General features: G+C 45.8%; 1 protein-coding gene across 3 annotated transcripts; it reads right to left on the bottom strand.

The window, feature by feature from the left end:
• Positions 1-513: 513 nt before the first annotated feature.
• Positions 514-10938, bottom strand: ZFAND2A (zinc finger AN1-type containing 2A). 3 transcript variants are annotated; one of them, XM_023740247.1, is made up of 6 exons: positions 9678-9988; positions 9289-9388; positions 8717-8811; positions 6228-6359; positions 3812-3964; positions 514-2405 (listed from the first exon to the last, which is right to left on the bottom strand). In XM_023740247.1, the coding sequence occupies exons 2-6, from the start codon at positions 9341-9343 to the stop codon at positions 2355-2357; spliced, it is 486 nt and encodes a 161-aa protein (XP_023596015.1). In that variant the 5' UTR covers positions 9344-9388; positions 9678-9988; the 3' UTR covers positions 514-2354. The 3 variants fall into 3 exon arrangements, with proteins under 3 accessions (XP_023596015.1, XP_023596014.1, XP_023596013.1); XM_023740246.1 differs by lacking the exon at positions 9678-9988 and adding an exon at positions 10723-10938 and having other exon boundaries at positions 515-2405; XM_023740245.1 differs by lacking the exon at positions 9678-9988 and adding an exon at positions 10002-10669 and having other exon boundaries at positions 515-2405.
• Positions 10939-14119: the final 3181 nt, after the last annotated feature.

The following is a 14119-nucleotide window of genomic DNA, read 5'->3' as shown; positions in this document are numbered from 1 at the left end:
GTTCTGCTGACTTGCTTGGTGCCTGTTATCCCTTCTTTTCCTCCAGTTTCTCCCATTTGTAATGGAAATGTCCAGCTTATGCCACTGTACCTTTGGAAGCAGGTAACTTGTAGTCTAGATTTCACAGATGAAGAGGAATTTTTGGATTTTGGACTTGGAGTTAAGACTTTTGCTATGATACGATGGGGTGAACGTTTTGCATGTTGCAAGGATGTGATTTTTGCGGGGCCAAAGGGTGGAATGTCATGGATTGAATTATGTCCCCCCAAAAAAATGTGTCAACTTGATTAGGCCATGATTCCCAGTATTGTGTGGTTGTCCTCCATTTTGTGATTGTAATTTTATGTTAAAGAGGATTAGGGTGGGATTGTTTAACACGATTACTAAGATCACATCCCTGATTCTATGTAAAGGGAGTTTCCCTAGAGTGTGGCCTGCATCACCTTTTATCTTACAGAGATAAAAGGAAAGGGAAGCGAGCAGAGTTGGGGGCCCTCATACCACCAAGAAAGCAGTGCCAGGAGCAGAGCGCGTCCTTTGGACCTGGGGTCCCTGCGCGGCAAAGGTCCTAGTCCGGGAGAAGACCTATGAGAAGGCCTAGAGAGAGAGAAAGCCTTCCCCTGGAGCTGATGCCCTGAATTTGGACTTTTAACCTACTTTATTGTGAAGAAATAAATTTCTTTGTTAAAGCCATCCACTTGTGGTATTTCTGTTATAGCAGCACTAGATAACTAAGACAGTGAAGGTGTCATGAAATTAACGGACAGTAAATTGGGATGACTTTTTGGACAAGCTTGGCACCTTCTATCAAAACTTAAAATATATACATTCCCTTCAATGCAGTGCACATCAACAGCAGACTGGCAGAAAAGTTAGGGTATAGCCAGTATGCTGGGATACCATGCAGCTGTCTAAGGGTGAGTTAGCATGGAAAGAGGTTTGTAACAGAGTAAGACGAAAAAAATCAGGTAACACAGTAGGTGGAGCAGGATGTTTATATTTTTAAAGATATGTACTTGTAAGCAAACAGAAAATTCTGGATGCAAAAGACACTGTAAATAGTGACTCCGTTCTAGAGTTCTGGGGAGTAAGACTAAAGAACAGGGAACTTTTACTTTTCAAACTCACCCGCTTGTGAGCTATTTGGATCTCTTACTATTAACATAGTACTTTTAAAGAAAAATTCTAAGTAACTTGAGCTTTTGAGAAAGCTCTTAAGTATTACACTTAAATATTCCAATCAAATCTGAAGACCAAAAAAAAAAAAAAAAAAATAGACTAGTAAATTGTTAGTTCTCCTTTCTGATAAAATATGGATATTTAATGTTGTTTGTCCTTTGGCTTTGGATGATCTAGAACAGCACTGTCTTTTTTGACAGAAATATAGTGGAATTTTACTTAATTTTAAACTTCCTAGTAGCCACAGTAAACAAAAACAAAAAAAGTGAAATTACTTTTAATATTTATACCGTATCTAAAATATTATCATTTCAACGTGTAAATATTATTCTTAAATGATATTTAAATTCTTTTCTATTGCAGTAAGTCTTCGAAGTCCAGTGTGTTGTAAACTCTTCAATTTGGATGTGAAATTTTCATTAGAAACTCTTGATCTGTTATTTACATCTCATAACATTTACAGTTGAAAAACAGAATCACACTTAGTTCTAACTTTTCTAATAACTGAACCGCATATTGCTTTTAAATTCTGATTACTTACGTAAAATTTAAAATGCAGTTCCTAGTTGCGCTAGGTACATTTCATGTGCTGTATAGTACATGTAGCCAGTGGCCACCATACTGGACTGCACAGATTCAGAAGTGATATATCCAAGTGTAGTCCCTAGACCTGCAGCATCAGCATTACCCGGGAACTTGTGCAAATCCTCAGCCTCCCTTGTCACATGACTATGTTGCCTCCAGTGGAAGTGAGTGGAAGAATGGTGGGCCACTTCCAGACCTTAACAAGGAGGCACGACACTCCCTGTCCCTTCCCTGGGCTCGGATGGCCACAACCACTATGGAACCACATGCTGAAGACAGAGCTGCAACCAGGCAGGGTACCTGACCAACTTGGCCCACAACAGAACCATCCTCCCATCTGGCAGATGCTTCGTTCTTTCAGCTGCTTTATTGTATTTTATTATTTTGGGCAGGGGGGAAAGAGGTTGTTTTATCATCAGGTTAGCCCACCTTGGAATATCACTTAATGCTCTTCTGATTGTTTATACAAACTCTTTTGACAGAACATTTTATTAAATAGTTTTAATAAAGTTTCTGACTGTTTACCAGGAGCACTATGAAAGTACTCGAGTATAAACGTTACCTACGGAGTTACAGTAGCATACACTAAGTTAATGTGCCGGCTGAGGGGCAGTCGTTGGTGTCATCGCCTTACTTTCCACCTGGAAGAGAACAAAAGCGTTGTTGGCTTTTTAGATTTAGCTCTTAAAGTCAAATAAGATCTTTCAGAAAGCAGCTATAAAATGTTACTGCCTGATTACACCTTGTGCTCGAATGAAATACATCTATAATTTGGGGTTCCAGATCATAACTTCCTCATGCGTAAGTTATGCAACACCAGGGCATGCAAGGTCAGCCATGCATTGCACTATGAAGACTTGTCAACACTCACTACTGGAGCAGAGAACTGCTACCCTGCGTAGCCACCTCAATACCTGAGTCGCTGCGCCAGCCAGCTGGGAGACAGTGTGGTCAGTGCTCCCGAGGGCTTGGACTCAGGAACTCCCGCAGCTGAACACCTATGGAAGGGCCAGATCAATACTGTCCTACCCTGCACTCACTCACCAAGAAACCCAGACACTGATTTATAGTTAGGGCCGCTGGTGCCCAGCCTGGCTCAGGTAGGAACAATACAAGGAACAACAAAACACAATTAAAAGGAGGCTTAAGCTTCCATTTTTTATCCAATAGCAAGTGTGAGGTAGATGTTGCCATTAACTTAACAAAGGCACTCTTGGTTAATAACACCAAAATCCAACTTTATTAATCTTTCCAGCTTTACTCGAACCCTCAATTTGTTTTCAGCCCAGACCAGGCAATCCAACAAAGCCACCCTGAACCCATCTCCTTTTTTGTTGTTAACAAACATGAAAAAATGTTCAATTTACTAGTAATCAAAGAAGTGCTGATTAAAGCAGCAAGGTATCATCCTTCATCTATCAAAAGAACAGATATGAAAGAAAAAAATAAAAACACCCCCAGAGGTGGCCAGGATTTGGGGAATGGCACTTGAAGACATTCCTAGAAGGAATATTTCAAAGAGCCATTGGCGATGTGTGTTATCAACAGCTTAAGAAACCGGCAGGCTCTGGAAGACCTTGCCTCCAGAACAATGCTGGACGTGAGTAAAGATCACAAGGGGGTGCAAAAATAGGAGGCATCCTAAAAATCTAACCACGGGGGAAAGTTAGATAAATTCTGTGCCCTTCTCTGGGCTCCCCAACCCCACGAGATATGTCAGCTTCAGCTGCCCAGGACCCAGCTTGCAGGCCTTTTCTTTCTTTTTTTTTTTTTTATTGTGCTTTAGGTGAATGTGCCATTTCCTATTTAACCACACCTGGCTCTTTCATTAATTAGGCACAGATGAAAATTAAACGGTTATCTGAGAGACTCAAATCAAATGTTATCTAAGTTAAGATTACGTTCATCCAAACCTCTACAACAAATATTTAAAGTCTGTAACTTAGTATAGGACAGTGCTCAAAGCTGTTTCACTCCCCGCCTTGGAGTTTAAATTATTTTCCTGTGTCTTAAATCAGCCCTCCAGCAGCTGGCAATATGTTCTTACCCGGCTCTGCTGGTGGGGGCAGCCTCTTTGCTTGCAGCCGTGGTCCAGAGGGTGTCTGTGTCGGATGCAGAAGTTACTGTGACACTCGTCGCAGACCACCTGCAGCATCTCTTTTCTCTTGCATCCTTCTTTTGAGCACCGGTATGTAAAAATCTAAGAAAACAAGCATTACAAGCACTTACTTAACAAGATCATTTTATTTAAACTAAAAATCACTCTTATCTACACAGAGTGAAGATGCCAAGGAATCACTTAAACGTTTTAGTGTCAGGTAAGATGAATACTAGCTAAAAAGACATAAAAAAAAAATTTTTAACAAGTGATCAATATAAAGGCGGTATATTCAGTTGGGGCCCCAGAAGCAGATCCTCAAAAAGGGATTCATATGACTGGAAGGGCTCCCAGGGGGAAAAACAAAACAAAACACAAGACAAGGGGGAGGAAGGAGCTTCGAGGGACCTGGGAGGGAGTGGGGGGAACTGGGGTAGATGAGGGTGTGCTACCACGTCCCACAGAGAACAACAGAGTGAGAACATCTGTCTGTATCCCCTGCGCTCATCAGTCATGGGGGGAGGTAATGCCCAGGTAGTTCTGGCTGTGAAGCTAAGAATGTAAGGAAGGGGGATGTCCCAGCAGCAGGAGGGCCCTCAGGCAAAGACAGGCAGGTGCTGGCTGCTGCAAGTGACTGCCCAGCAGAAACCAGTATCCCTGAAGGCAGTGTGGAGACATGAGGGGCACAGCAGAGCACTGATGGCATCTGCACAGGGGGCCTGGAGCACAAAGGAGGGAGCACCTATGCTGGTGGGGTGGGACGGGGGTGGGAAGGACCTCAGCGGTAACTTGTGCCAAGGATAAGGAGGACCTTGCTGGGGAAGGAAAGCATGGGCGAGAAGGGGTGGGTAGAGCTGCAGTCTTGTATGAAGACAGAGGAGTTGTAAAAGGCCTTCTCGAGAGCCTGGAGGGCAAAGGGAAGGGTGTACAGCAAACTCGTGTGGAGAAAACAGGGTTAGAAAGGGAGCTTGGAGCAAGTTTTCTCGTAAAGGGTTTTGTGTGATAGGCTAAGGAACACAGATTTCACTCCCTCCTATTTGAGCTTAAAAAACAGAGGCATTTACAGGCCTTGATTAAGGTACTTGATAACTACAAACCAGGTCCATGGCTGGAAACGGTGATTTAAGCTAATTCCCTACAGGAAAAGCCCTTTAAAAAGGCAAGAATGCCCACATGCATGTTCTGGAGGGCTGGTGGAGGGGGAAGCAGCTCCCTTAGAAAGAGCCTGAGACCAAGAGGGAGACCCTGGGGAAGGCCAGCTGCAGAGCAGCCAGAGAGGCCTAGAGACCTGTAGTCCGGGGACAGAACCAACCGCCACATGCAACCTACAGACGGCAACGTCCAATATTGGTCAGAGGTTCAGTTTCCTTGGACATCTAGTGCAGGGTGGAGAACTGACCCCATAGATTGGCTCTGTCCCCTCCTGAAACCCTACAAAAATGACAGAAAACGAGTTTCTAAAAGGCATGAATCTACAAGGGTGAAGAATAAAAGGAAAACAGCAACAAGGTTTTAGAAACTGACCAGCATGAGGACAAGCAGTGATGCTTGGTGGGTAGGAGAAACCAGAGTGTGAGCTGTAGGGAGGCTCTGGGGCTGGGAGAATCAGAGACCCAGGGAAGGGGGACCACAGCAGGAGGAAGTACAGCGCACAGTGAAGGCTGTAGGTGTGTGCTCCAGAGAGGGTCAGGAAGAAGCTCCCGGGCCCAGGGAGGCACAGCAGTGGGGGCAGTGGGCAGAAGGACGGTGCTGAAGAAGGAGGGGGCAGGAAAGAGGGGGAGTCTGCGGGCATGATGCTGGAATAGGGGCAAGAGCTAAGGCTTTGACTTACACTGTGGTCACCAGGTAGTGCCTAAAACTGAAGGGTAGACAAGACAGATGTAACATACACACATTTAGAAAAAAAGCAGATACAAATAAACAAACAAAACTGTTAGGCGTTGGTTGCCTGCAGGGCACAGGGATCGTTTTCCCTCACGTAGTTGACTCCAAACTATCAGATGTGCAACTTGAATAAAAAATGAAAGTTCCCAAAGCAAGAGACTGAACATTCCAATTTCACACCCTTTTGCATTATCCTAAGAGGAGCTGAGAAAACAAACGCATAATGACAATTCTAGAAAACTGGGTCTAACTCTTCATCTTGGGAGAAAATGGGCAAATTCCTCCAAATCAAGGAGACCCTCATCTAGGACCCCTGACGTTTAAGACTGTTTTTATATACCTCACAACACAGAGGAACATCCACACATCACTGGGTTTTTACTTTGTACATGAACTATGAGGACCAATTTTCACAGATCATTGATCCCTTTTCCCCGCTAAGGAAACAACACTTTGCAGAATTTTCAGACTTTCCACTCACCTTCTCATGACTCCTCCCAGGGTTGGACTTGCAGTCCTGGTCCATGTGCTCTCCAACCACCACATCAGGAAGCTCCCCCTTCTTCACTGGGACAGGGCTGTTACAGAGTGGGCACACCGGGACCTGAATATCCTATACGTGTGGAACATAAGGTGACATTCCAGAGTCAGACCACCAAAACATTTCTCCAAGAAAAGGGAAGATGGTGCAGTGCATGTACAGACAGCACAAACACTGCCGCTCTGACCACTCAAGAGAACCAGTGTTGTTAGTGCAACGGGTTGACAGCAGGGGACCCTGAGAGCTTGAATACAAAGTCGCCTCAGGTTAAATCTAAGTGGAATTTAAATGAACAGACTATCAACCAACCACAGAAGCAACCCCAAAATGGTCAGTAAAAAGGCAGCAAGGGGCGGGGGGGCTGGTAAAGACAGACAGGGCCAGTCTCAGGAAAACAGGGCTGTCCTCTGGCACCATCCTGACAAGAGGGGAACCTGTCCAAATACCACAAAGGGGAGACAACAGAGGAAAACACCTGCCACAGAGGCCATCCAGCCCCCTTCAATTGCCAGCAGCCTCTCTGGTCCTGTGCAGCTTCCTGTGTGGCTGACACCAGGAGGGAACTCACTGGTGGGCCCTCAGGGAGGGAGGTCACTGCACTGGCCACACCTAGGCCGAGGGCAAGCCCAGGACCCAGGGCTTTGAGGGCCAACCTACGAGACACCCAGGGCCGTAAAAAACCTGTTGCTGTCGAGTCGATTCCAACTCATAGTCACTCTATAGGACTGAATAGAACTGCCCCATATGGTTTCCAAGGAGCAGCTGGTGGATTCAAACTGCCAGCCTTCTGGTTAGCAGCTGAATGCTTAACCACTTCGCCACCAGGGCTCCACGCCCAGGGCAGGGGCTGGGAAATGTTGAGGAAGATGAGGGGCAGCCGCCATTGCCATCAGGGTGGAAGACAGTCACTGAGCTGTGGGAGCTGTTGCCTGGGGCGGAAGAGCCACCAGGTGGCACTCTCTCAATCAGCTAGTTTGCTAACTAAGAATCAGTTTCTGTGTTCCTAAATCACCTCTAGCCAGATTCTCCGCATCTGGGGACATGGGTGGTGTGGCCTGGTCAGTCCCTGGGCAAACTAGGTAATGTGTACCACATGCCCAACATGTTCCAGACTAGAAAAAGCTGAAGTATAGCATGCTGGCCAACACCGATCAAAGCACAGTAACGCTAAGTCACCCACTTTTCTAGCAACCATGGTAAAGGCGCCGAGGGCTGATACTGAAGTCATCTGACAGCCATCAGAGACACAAACGACAGGCCAGGGCCACTTGAAAGTCAGGAACAAAGTCTTTGACTTTTGCACTTATGAAGTTAGTTTTCTTAGAGTTGTTTTCCAGTTTCTAGTGCATTCTACCTGAATCATCTACACATGAGTCAGGGCTGCAGAGTTACCAGGATGAGTAAGCATCCTAACAACTTCCTGGTCAGACTTTACGTCAAGGATTAAGCCATTTCCTGAGTCACATGGAGAGATAGCTGTGCTTTTCCGTGGAGTAATGAATCAAAGAAATCAAGAATTTTAACATGTAAAGAAGTAAGCTTTGAAAATTAGGTTACATCAACAATTTGACTCCACGAGTCCCCGAGTAAAACAGCACAAAACAAAATCTCTACTGCTGTCAAGTCATGCTGGCCAAAATAACCTTCTGTGAGGATGGAATGTTCTAGGCCCAGGCTGCCCAGTAGGGTAGTCACTGGCTACCTGTGGTATGATTGGTTACATTTGTGTGGCCTTTCTAGCCATGGTCTTGTAACTCCCACCCAGGTGACTGTGTGATAAGGTAATTATGGCCTACCAAGGGGATTGCTCAGTTCTGCCTTAAAAGAGAGCCAATTCCAGAGCAGAGGGGAGCAGCCTACCACCACCAAAGGAGAGACCAGCAACAGGAGATGGGGCAGTGGGCTTCCCAGTGCACAGAAAGTTAAGTGCCTTCGGGCAGAAGCCTGTGAGCATAGCTAGGGAGAGGCTATCCTGATGGAAGAACTGTATCCTGAATGTTCTTGAGCCTGAACTGTAACTGTTACTTCTCTAATAAACCCCATAATTGTGAGTATGGTGTGTGAGTCCTGTGTGGCCAATGCAATGAATTATCGAACCCAGGAGAAACGTAGAGAGTGCTGTGAGAAGGACAGCTGGTGTCAGAAATAGCAAAGATGGTGGAGAGAGGAGGCTTGTCTGGCCTCCACCTCATGGGAGTCAGCCTTGGGAGACTTGATCCAGTTCTCCTTCCCCCTTGCAGGGTTGGAGGAGGTCAGACACTGCCCCCATGCCATTTTTACACCACTCAACACCTGAAATGTCACCAGTGCAACTGAGAAATTAATTTTTAATTTCACGTAATTAAATAGCCACACACAGCTACACTGTTGGATAGCACAGCTTTCAGGAGTGAAGGTCAGAATCTTCTGAACAGAGTATGAAGAGTTACCTTCTTGAACGCAAAGGGACACTCATGTGCAGCAAATGTAAAATGATCTTTACAGAAATCTTGTTTACATGCATCACACGTTACTGGCAGAAAATCTAAACAAAAAAATAGAGAAAATTGTTTTAAAGACTAGAACAAAAGGATTGCAGATCATACTAAGAAGGTAGTTCCATATATTAAATGCTTCATAACTATTAACTTGATACATCCTCAAGGAATCACAAGTGAGCAGGGAAAAAACTTTGGGGTCATGAATTTCACAATGCCAAACAACATGTAAGAATCTATAAAGCTATCTTTTCAAGAGACATCGCACCTCATATAGCATCACACCTATTTAAAAAGCACACTTGTATCCATTTAGCCTTGGCAGCTGGCCTAGTACCTGGCATTAGGGGGATGCTAAATACAATGCTGAACAGAGCCTGGACCTCACGCCAGGTGCCCAATACTAAAAGCAAGAAAGGCCAAGACAGAGAATTATCAGCTAATTAGTGAAATATCCAGTTTTCCTCCACAAAATAGCCAACAAAATACTCATTTACTATTGATAATCTCTTAAAATAGCTTACCTAGCTGCTTGCAAGTTTTTTCTGAACAATGCTTCCCCAAATCAGGGAACTCCATTTTGAGAGAGGTGTTCAAAAAACAGCTGGCAGATTTCAATGTCACCTACAAGAATGAGAGTGGTTAGAAGGAAAGCAATGACTACCCGGATTTTAGCGATTGGGATTTATAATTTACAGCTAATGCAAGTAAACAAACATGCTCCCAAGGGCTTCCATGGCTAAGGCATCCTACACCCAAGAAAAGACTAAAGCACCACCAATTCTGCTGTTTTTCAGCAAAAAGAAAAACATGAATTTTAGCAGATGTACCAGGTTCTCGGCCATTCAGAATCAACACTATTATGAAACACATTGTTTTTCCATCCTTTTAATTCCTAGTTTACGAAACTCACCCCAATTTCAGGTCTTCATTAAATCATTACTTCAACTCATATTGGCTGGGGCCTCTCATATTCTATTTACACAGCTGCCAATGAAATTACAACCTCGGGGAATTTTAAGGCACAATTTCATCTATTAAATACACTTGTTGACATATACAAACGTGCCTCTGTTACTAGGTGCTAGATCACATTAACTGACAACACTATCCATAGGAGATTTAACTCCATCCCTTGCTGCTCTAACTCCCTCAAGCATTAAGTTTTACTTTGCCTCTATTCCTTAATGACATCAACCTGGAGTTGATTAGGGAGAGCAGCAAATTGTTAACTCACCATGAAAAACAGGTAGACAACTGGTGAAGTTACTGGATTCACAAGGTGCCTCCATAACGTGGTGCCCACCAAACCTCTCAAGCCTCTTCTCCCTCCCAGAATTCAAGTCCAAGGGACTTTCTCGAATCTTCCCATCAGCTCTCTCCACTCTGCTGGGAACCTGCCGCCTAGCATACTCTTCCCCCCAGCTAACATCTACTTCTCTCTTCAGTTCCCCGTTTACGTGTTCCTTCCTCAAAAAGGCTTTCCTAACCCCTCACCACCTCCCATGTAGGTTACACACTCTCTACTCTCAAAAGATCCCGTCATTCCTTTCGTGCACCTACTCACAGTTTCCAACTAGCTTACTTCACTATGAGCTCCGTGCCGTCTAGCGACCATGTCGGTGTTGCCCATCGCTGCACCAGAAAGGCACAGCGCAGAGCATGACAGAGTAGGCGTCCCTCAAATTTCTGTTCAAGGGATTGACCGGAATCTAATGTCAACCCCGAAATGATTTTGTTCTTGACACCACAGCAGTAGTCTGAAAACACCCGACCTATAGGATTATTTTGCCATGACATAAATGCCCTATATGTACGAAGCCGGGAGCCGAAAAAAAGAGGAAGTACGGATGTCTTTAGGCTAACTAGGTTTACAACCGCGATTAACATCTGCATCATGCTTTAACACGCCTTCACATGCCCCTCGGCTCTTCCCCGACCCCAGGCCGACCCCGTACCTGGCTGTCGTCGGAGACACGGGCAGCTGGGAAGGCTAGCGGAAGGCGGAGACGGAAAAGCGGGCTTCCTTCGTCGATGCCAGCCCTTGGGAACAAGGCAAAAAGGACGACAGGGACAGGACTTGTGCAAAGGCCGAAGCCGGGCTGAGCCCACAGGGAAGCACAGCATCTCGAAGCAACCAGCACCCCACCATTTATCCCCCAGCGGCCCCGTCAGAGCGCCGCCGCAGCCCGCTCATTCCCGGCGCGCCCCGATGACGCGCTGTCCAGCCGGCCAATCCCGCCCCGCAGCTGCCCTGTGGCCCCGCCCTCTCCCCGACGCTCCGCCCACCTCCTCGAAAAGTCTGGCAGTTTCTCCGAGCTGGCGCTCTGATAATGCCCGCGAGGTGCTGCTGAATCACAGTGAGACGGCGCATCGCAGGCGCACCTCGGCCGGCCGCGTTGCCTGGGAAAGCTGAGTCTGTGTGGGCAAAGGGGCGACGCTGGCCGCTGTCGGGGGAGCTTGGGGCCCCCGCACAGCAGACGGGAGCACCCTGAGTTAGCCCGTCGATCCTCAGCCAAGTGGGCGCCCTGGAGCTGCAATAGTAAGCTACGACGCCTCGCAGAGATGGGGCTGCAGCCTTCTCCACACCTTCATTCATTCACGTCCCTCGTGGCGGGAGCTCAGCACCGCAGCGCAGCTGGAAAGCGGGTCATTGGAGAGGACGCCTGGCAGATGTCACACTCCCCGGGACATGACAAGGACCACCTGGGGAACTATGACAGGGTATGAGGGGTCTGTGGCATTTGGAAAGGAGTCCTGGGGAGTGAGTACACAAGGGGACCCAAAGGAGACACAGGGTTTATAGGTTTTATCCCGCTAGTGCAGAGAAACGCAGGTGGCCACAATGGTAGAGACCAGGGTCCTGAGGTGGGAAGGCCGGACTAGCTGGACCTAGAGGTCTTCCCTGCCCTGAGGACCCTCCTCCCCTTCTAAGCATCAGGCAGTGCTTGGAGGGGGTCTGGTGTTATCCTGGAGTATGAAAGAAAACATCTATTTTTAAAAATAGTTCATTCTGCAGTAATTTTAAACTTGGTTAAAAATTGTAAGAATAGTACAGAAAATTTCTATATTCCTGTCACTTATATTCCCCAGTTATTAACGTTTCACATTATTTGCTCCGTCGCACTCTTCCTTTTCTATAAAAACATACGTGTATACACCCATTGTCATTAATCTTTTTCTGAACCATTTGAGAGCAAGCTGTAGACATGATGCCCCATCACCCCTAAACACGCCAGCATGTATTTCCCAAAAACAGTCGCTGTGCTACATAGCCACTGTCCAGCCATGGAAGTCAGAAAATCAACACTGAGACAATTCTAAGGTACAATCTATAGCCCCCATTTAGATTTCCTCAACTGCCTCAACATTGTCTCTTTTTTCCTTTAGGGCCCAGAGCCCTGGTGGCCCAGGAGTTTAGCACTGGGCTGCTAACCTAAAGGCTGGTGGTTCGAACCCACCCAGCAGCTTTGCGGAAGAAAGACCTAGAAATCTGTTTCCATAAAGATTACAGCCAAGAAAGCTCTATAGGGCAGTTCTACTCTGTTACATAGAGTCACTATGAGTCAGAATCAATGGCACACAACCACAACAACAAAAATCCCATAGAGGATCACACATTCAGTCTCCTCCATGCTGGAGTAGCCCCTTGGTCTTCCCTATCCTTGGCAGCCTTTATTAAAAGGCACAAGCCTTCCATTCTATAATATGACCCGGTCATGGATTGGATTATGTCCTCCAAAAAATACATATCAATTTGGCTGGGCCATGGTTCCCAGTATTGTGTGGTTGTCCTCCATTTTGTGATTGTAATTTTATGTTAAAGAGGATTAGGGTGAGAATGTAGCACCCATACTAAGGTCACATCCCTGATCCAGTGTAAAGGGAATTTCCCTGGGCTGTGGCCTGCACCACTTTTTATCTTATAAGAGATAAAAGGAAAGGGAAGCAAGCAGAAAGTGGGGCCCTTATACCACCAAGAAAGCAGTGCCGGGAGCAGAACGCGTTCTTTGGACACGGGGTCCCTGCGTGGAGAAGCTCCTAGTCTGGGGGAAGATTGATGAGAAGGCCGACAGGGAGAGAAAGCCTTCCCCTGGAGCTGATGCCCTGAATTTGGACTTTTAGCCTACTAGACTGTGAGAAAATGAATTTCTCCTTGTTAAAGCCATCCACTTTGGTATTTCTGTTATAGCAGCACTAATTCAGTCTCCTCCATGCTGGAGTAGCCCCCTTGGTCTTTTCTGTCCTTGCTGGCCTTTATTGAAAGGCACAGGCCTTCCGTTCTATAATATGACCCTCAGTCCAGGTTCCCTCCAGTATTTCCTCAAAGCCAGGCTCAGGTGGTGGTCTCCTGACAGGCAGACCACAAAAATCATGCTGGGTTCTTCCTGGCGTATGGCATTGGGAGGCACAGGATTTCAGCCATCTCATCACTGGTGATGTTAATCTTGGTTCCTGGCTGTGTTGCTGTCTGCTAGGTTTCTCTACTGTAATAAAGCTACTATTTTTCTGTTTGTCAACTGATTAGTATTTTGTAGGGAGACATTCCGAGGTTACACGATTATCTTGTTTTTTGTCAAATTTCTGCCAACCTTAATCTCCATCAGTGACTTTTTCTGCCTGACTCACTATGGTTGTTGCCAAGTAGTAATTTTTTGTTTTTTTACTTCCAACATTTCTTCTGCATTTATTAGTTGGCACTCTACTGTGAGGGAGAGATTTCCCTTCTCCATTTATTTTTTATTCATTCATTCATTTTTATCAGTAAAGTCCCATGGATTTCTATTTTATTCATGGGTAGTATTCTGTTTCTATTATTTATTTTGATGTTCAAGTTGACCCAGATTTGGTCAGTGAGAGCTCCTGCAAGCTGACTCCTGAATCCTTTTGATATCTCCTCATCATTCTTTTCATTTTTCCTTTGGCACAAGTTGTCCCAGGCTTGTTTTATACTCTCCTTGCCCTATACTCGGAATCAACTATTTCTCTAAAGAGTCCTGGTTCTTTTTAGCAGAGGATGGTATTTAGAAACCAAGATTTGGGCACTCAGTGTGCTTATTGCTACTAGCGTGTCATTGCTTCTAGGACCTCTCAATGGACACAGGCTAGGAAATGTATGTATGTATATCCATACACATCCACATAGTCAATGTGGATCCCCTGTATGGATCATAACAAATTTATAACATTGCAAAGAATGGGAATTCCAGAGCACTTAATTGCACTCATGTGGAGCCTCTGCATGGTCCAAGACACGGTCGTTCAAACAGAACAAGGGCATACTGTGTGGTTTAGAATTGGAAAAGGTGTACAGCAGGGTTTATCCTTTCACCTTACTTATTCAGTCTGTATGCT

The sequence above is a fragment of the Trichechus manatus genome, unplaced genomic scaffold (genome assembly GCF_000243295.1).
Source record: "Trichechus manatus latirostris isolate Lorelei unplaced genomic scaffold, TriManLat1.0 scaffold00151, whole genome shotgun sequence".
NCBI classification, from domain to species: Eukaryota; Metazoa; Chordata; class Mammalia; order Sirenia; family Trichechidae; genus Trichechus; species Trichechus manatus.
This window is presented reverse-complemented; position numbering and strand designations above follow the sequence as displayed.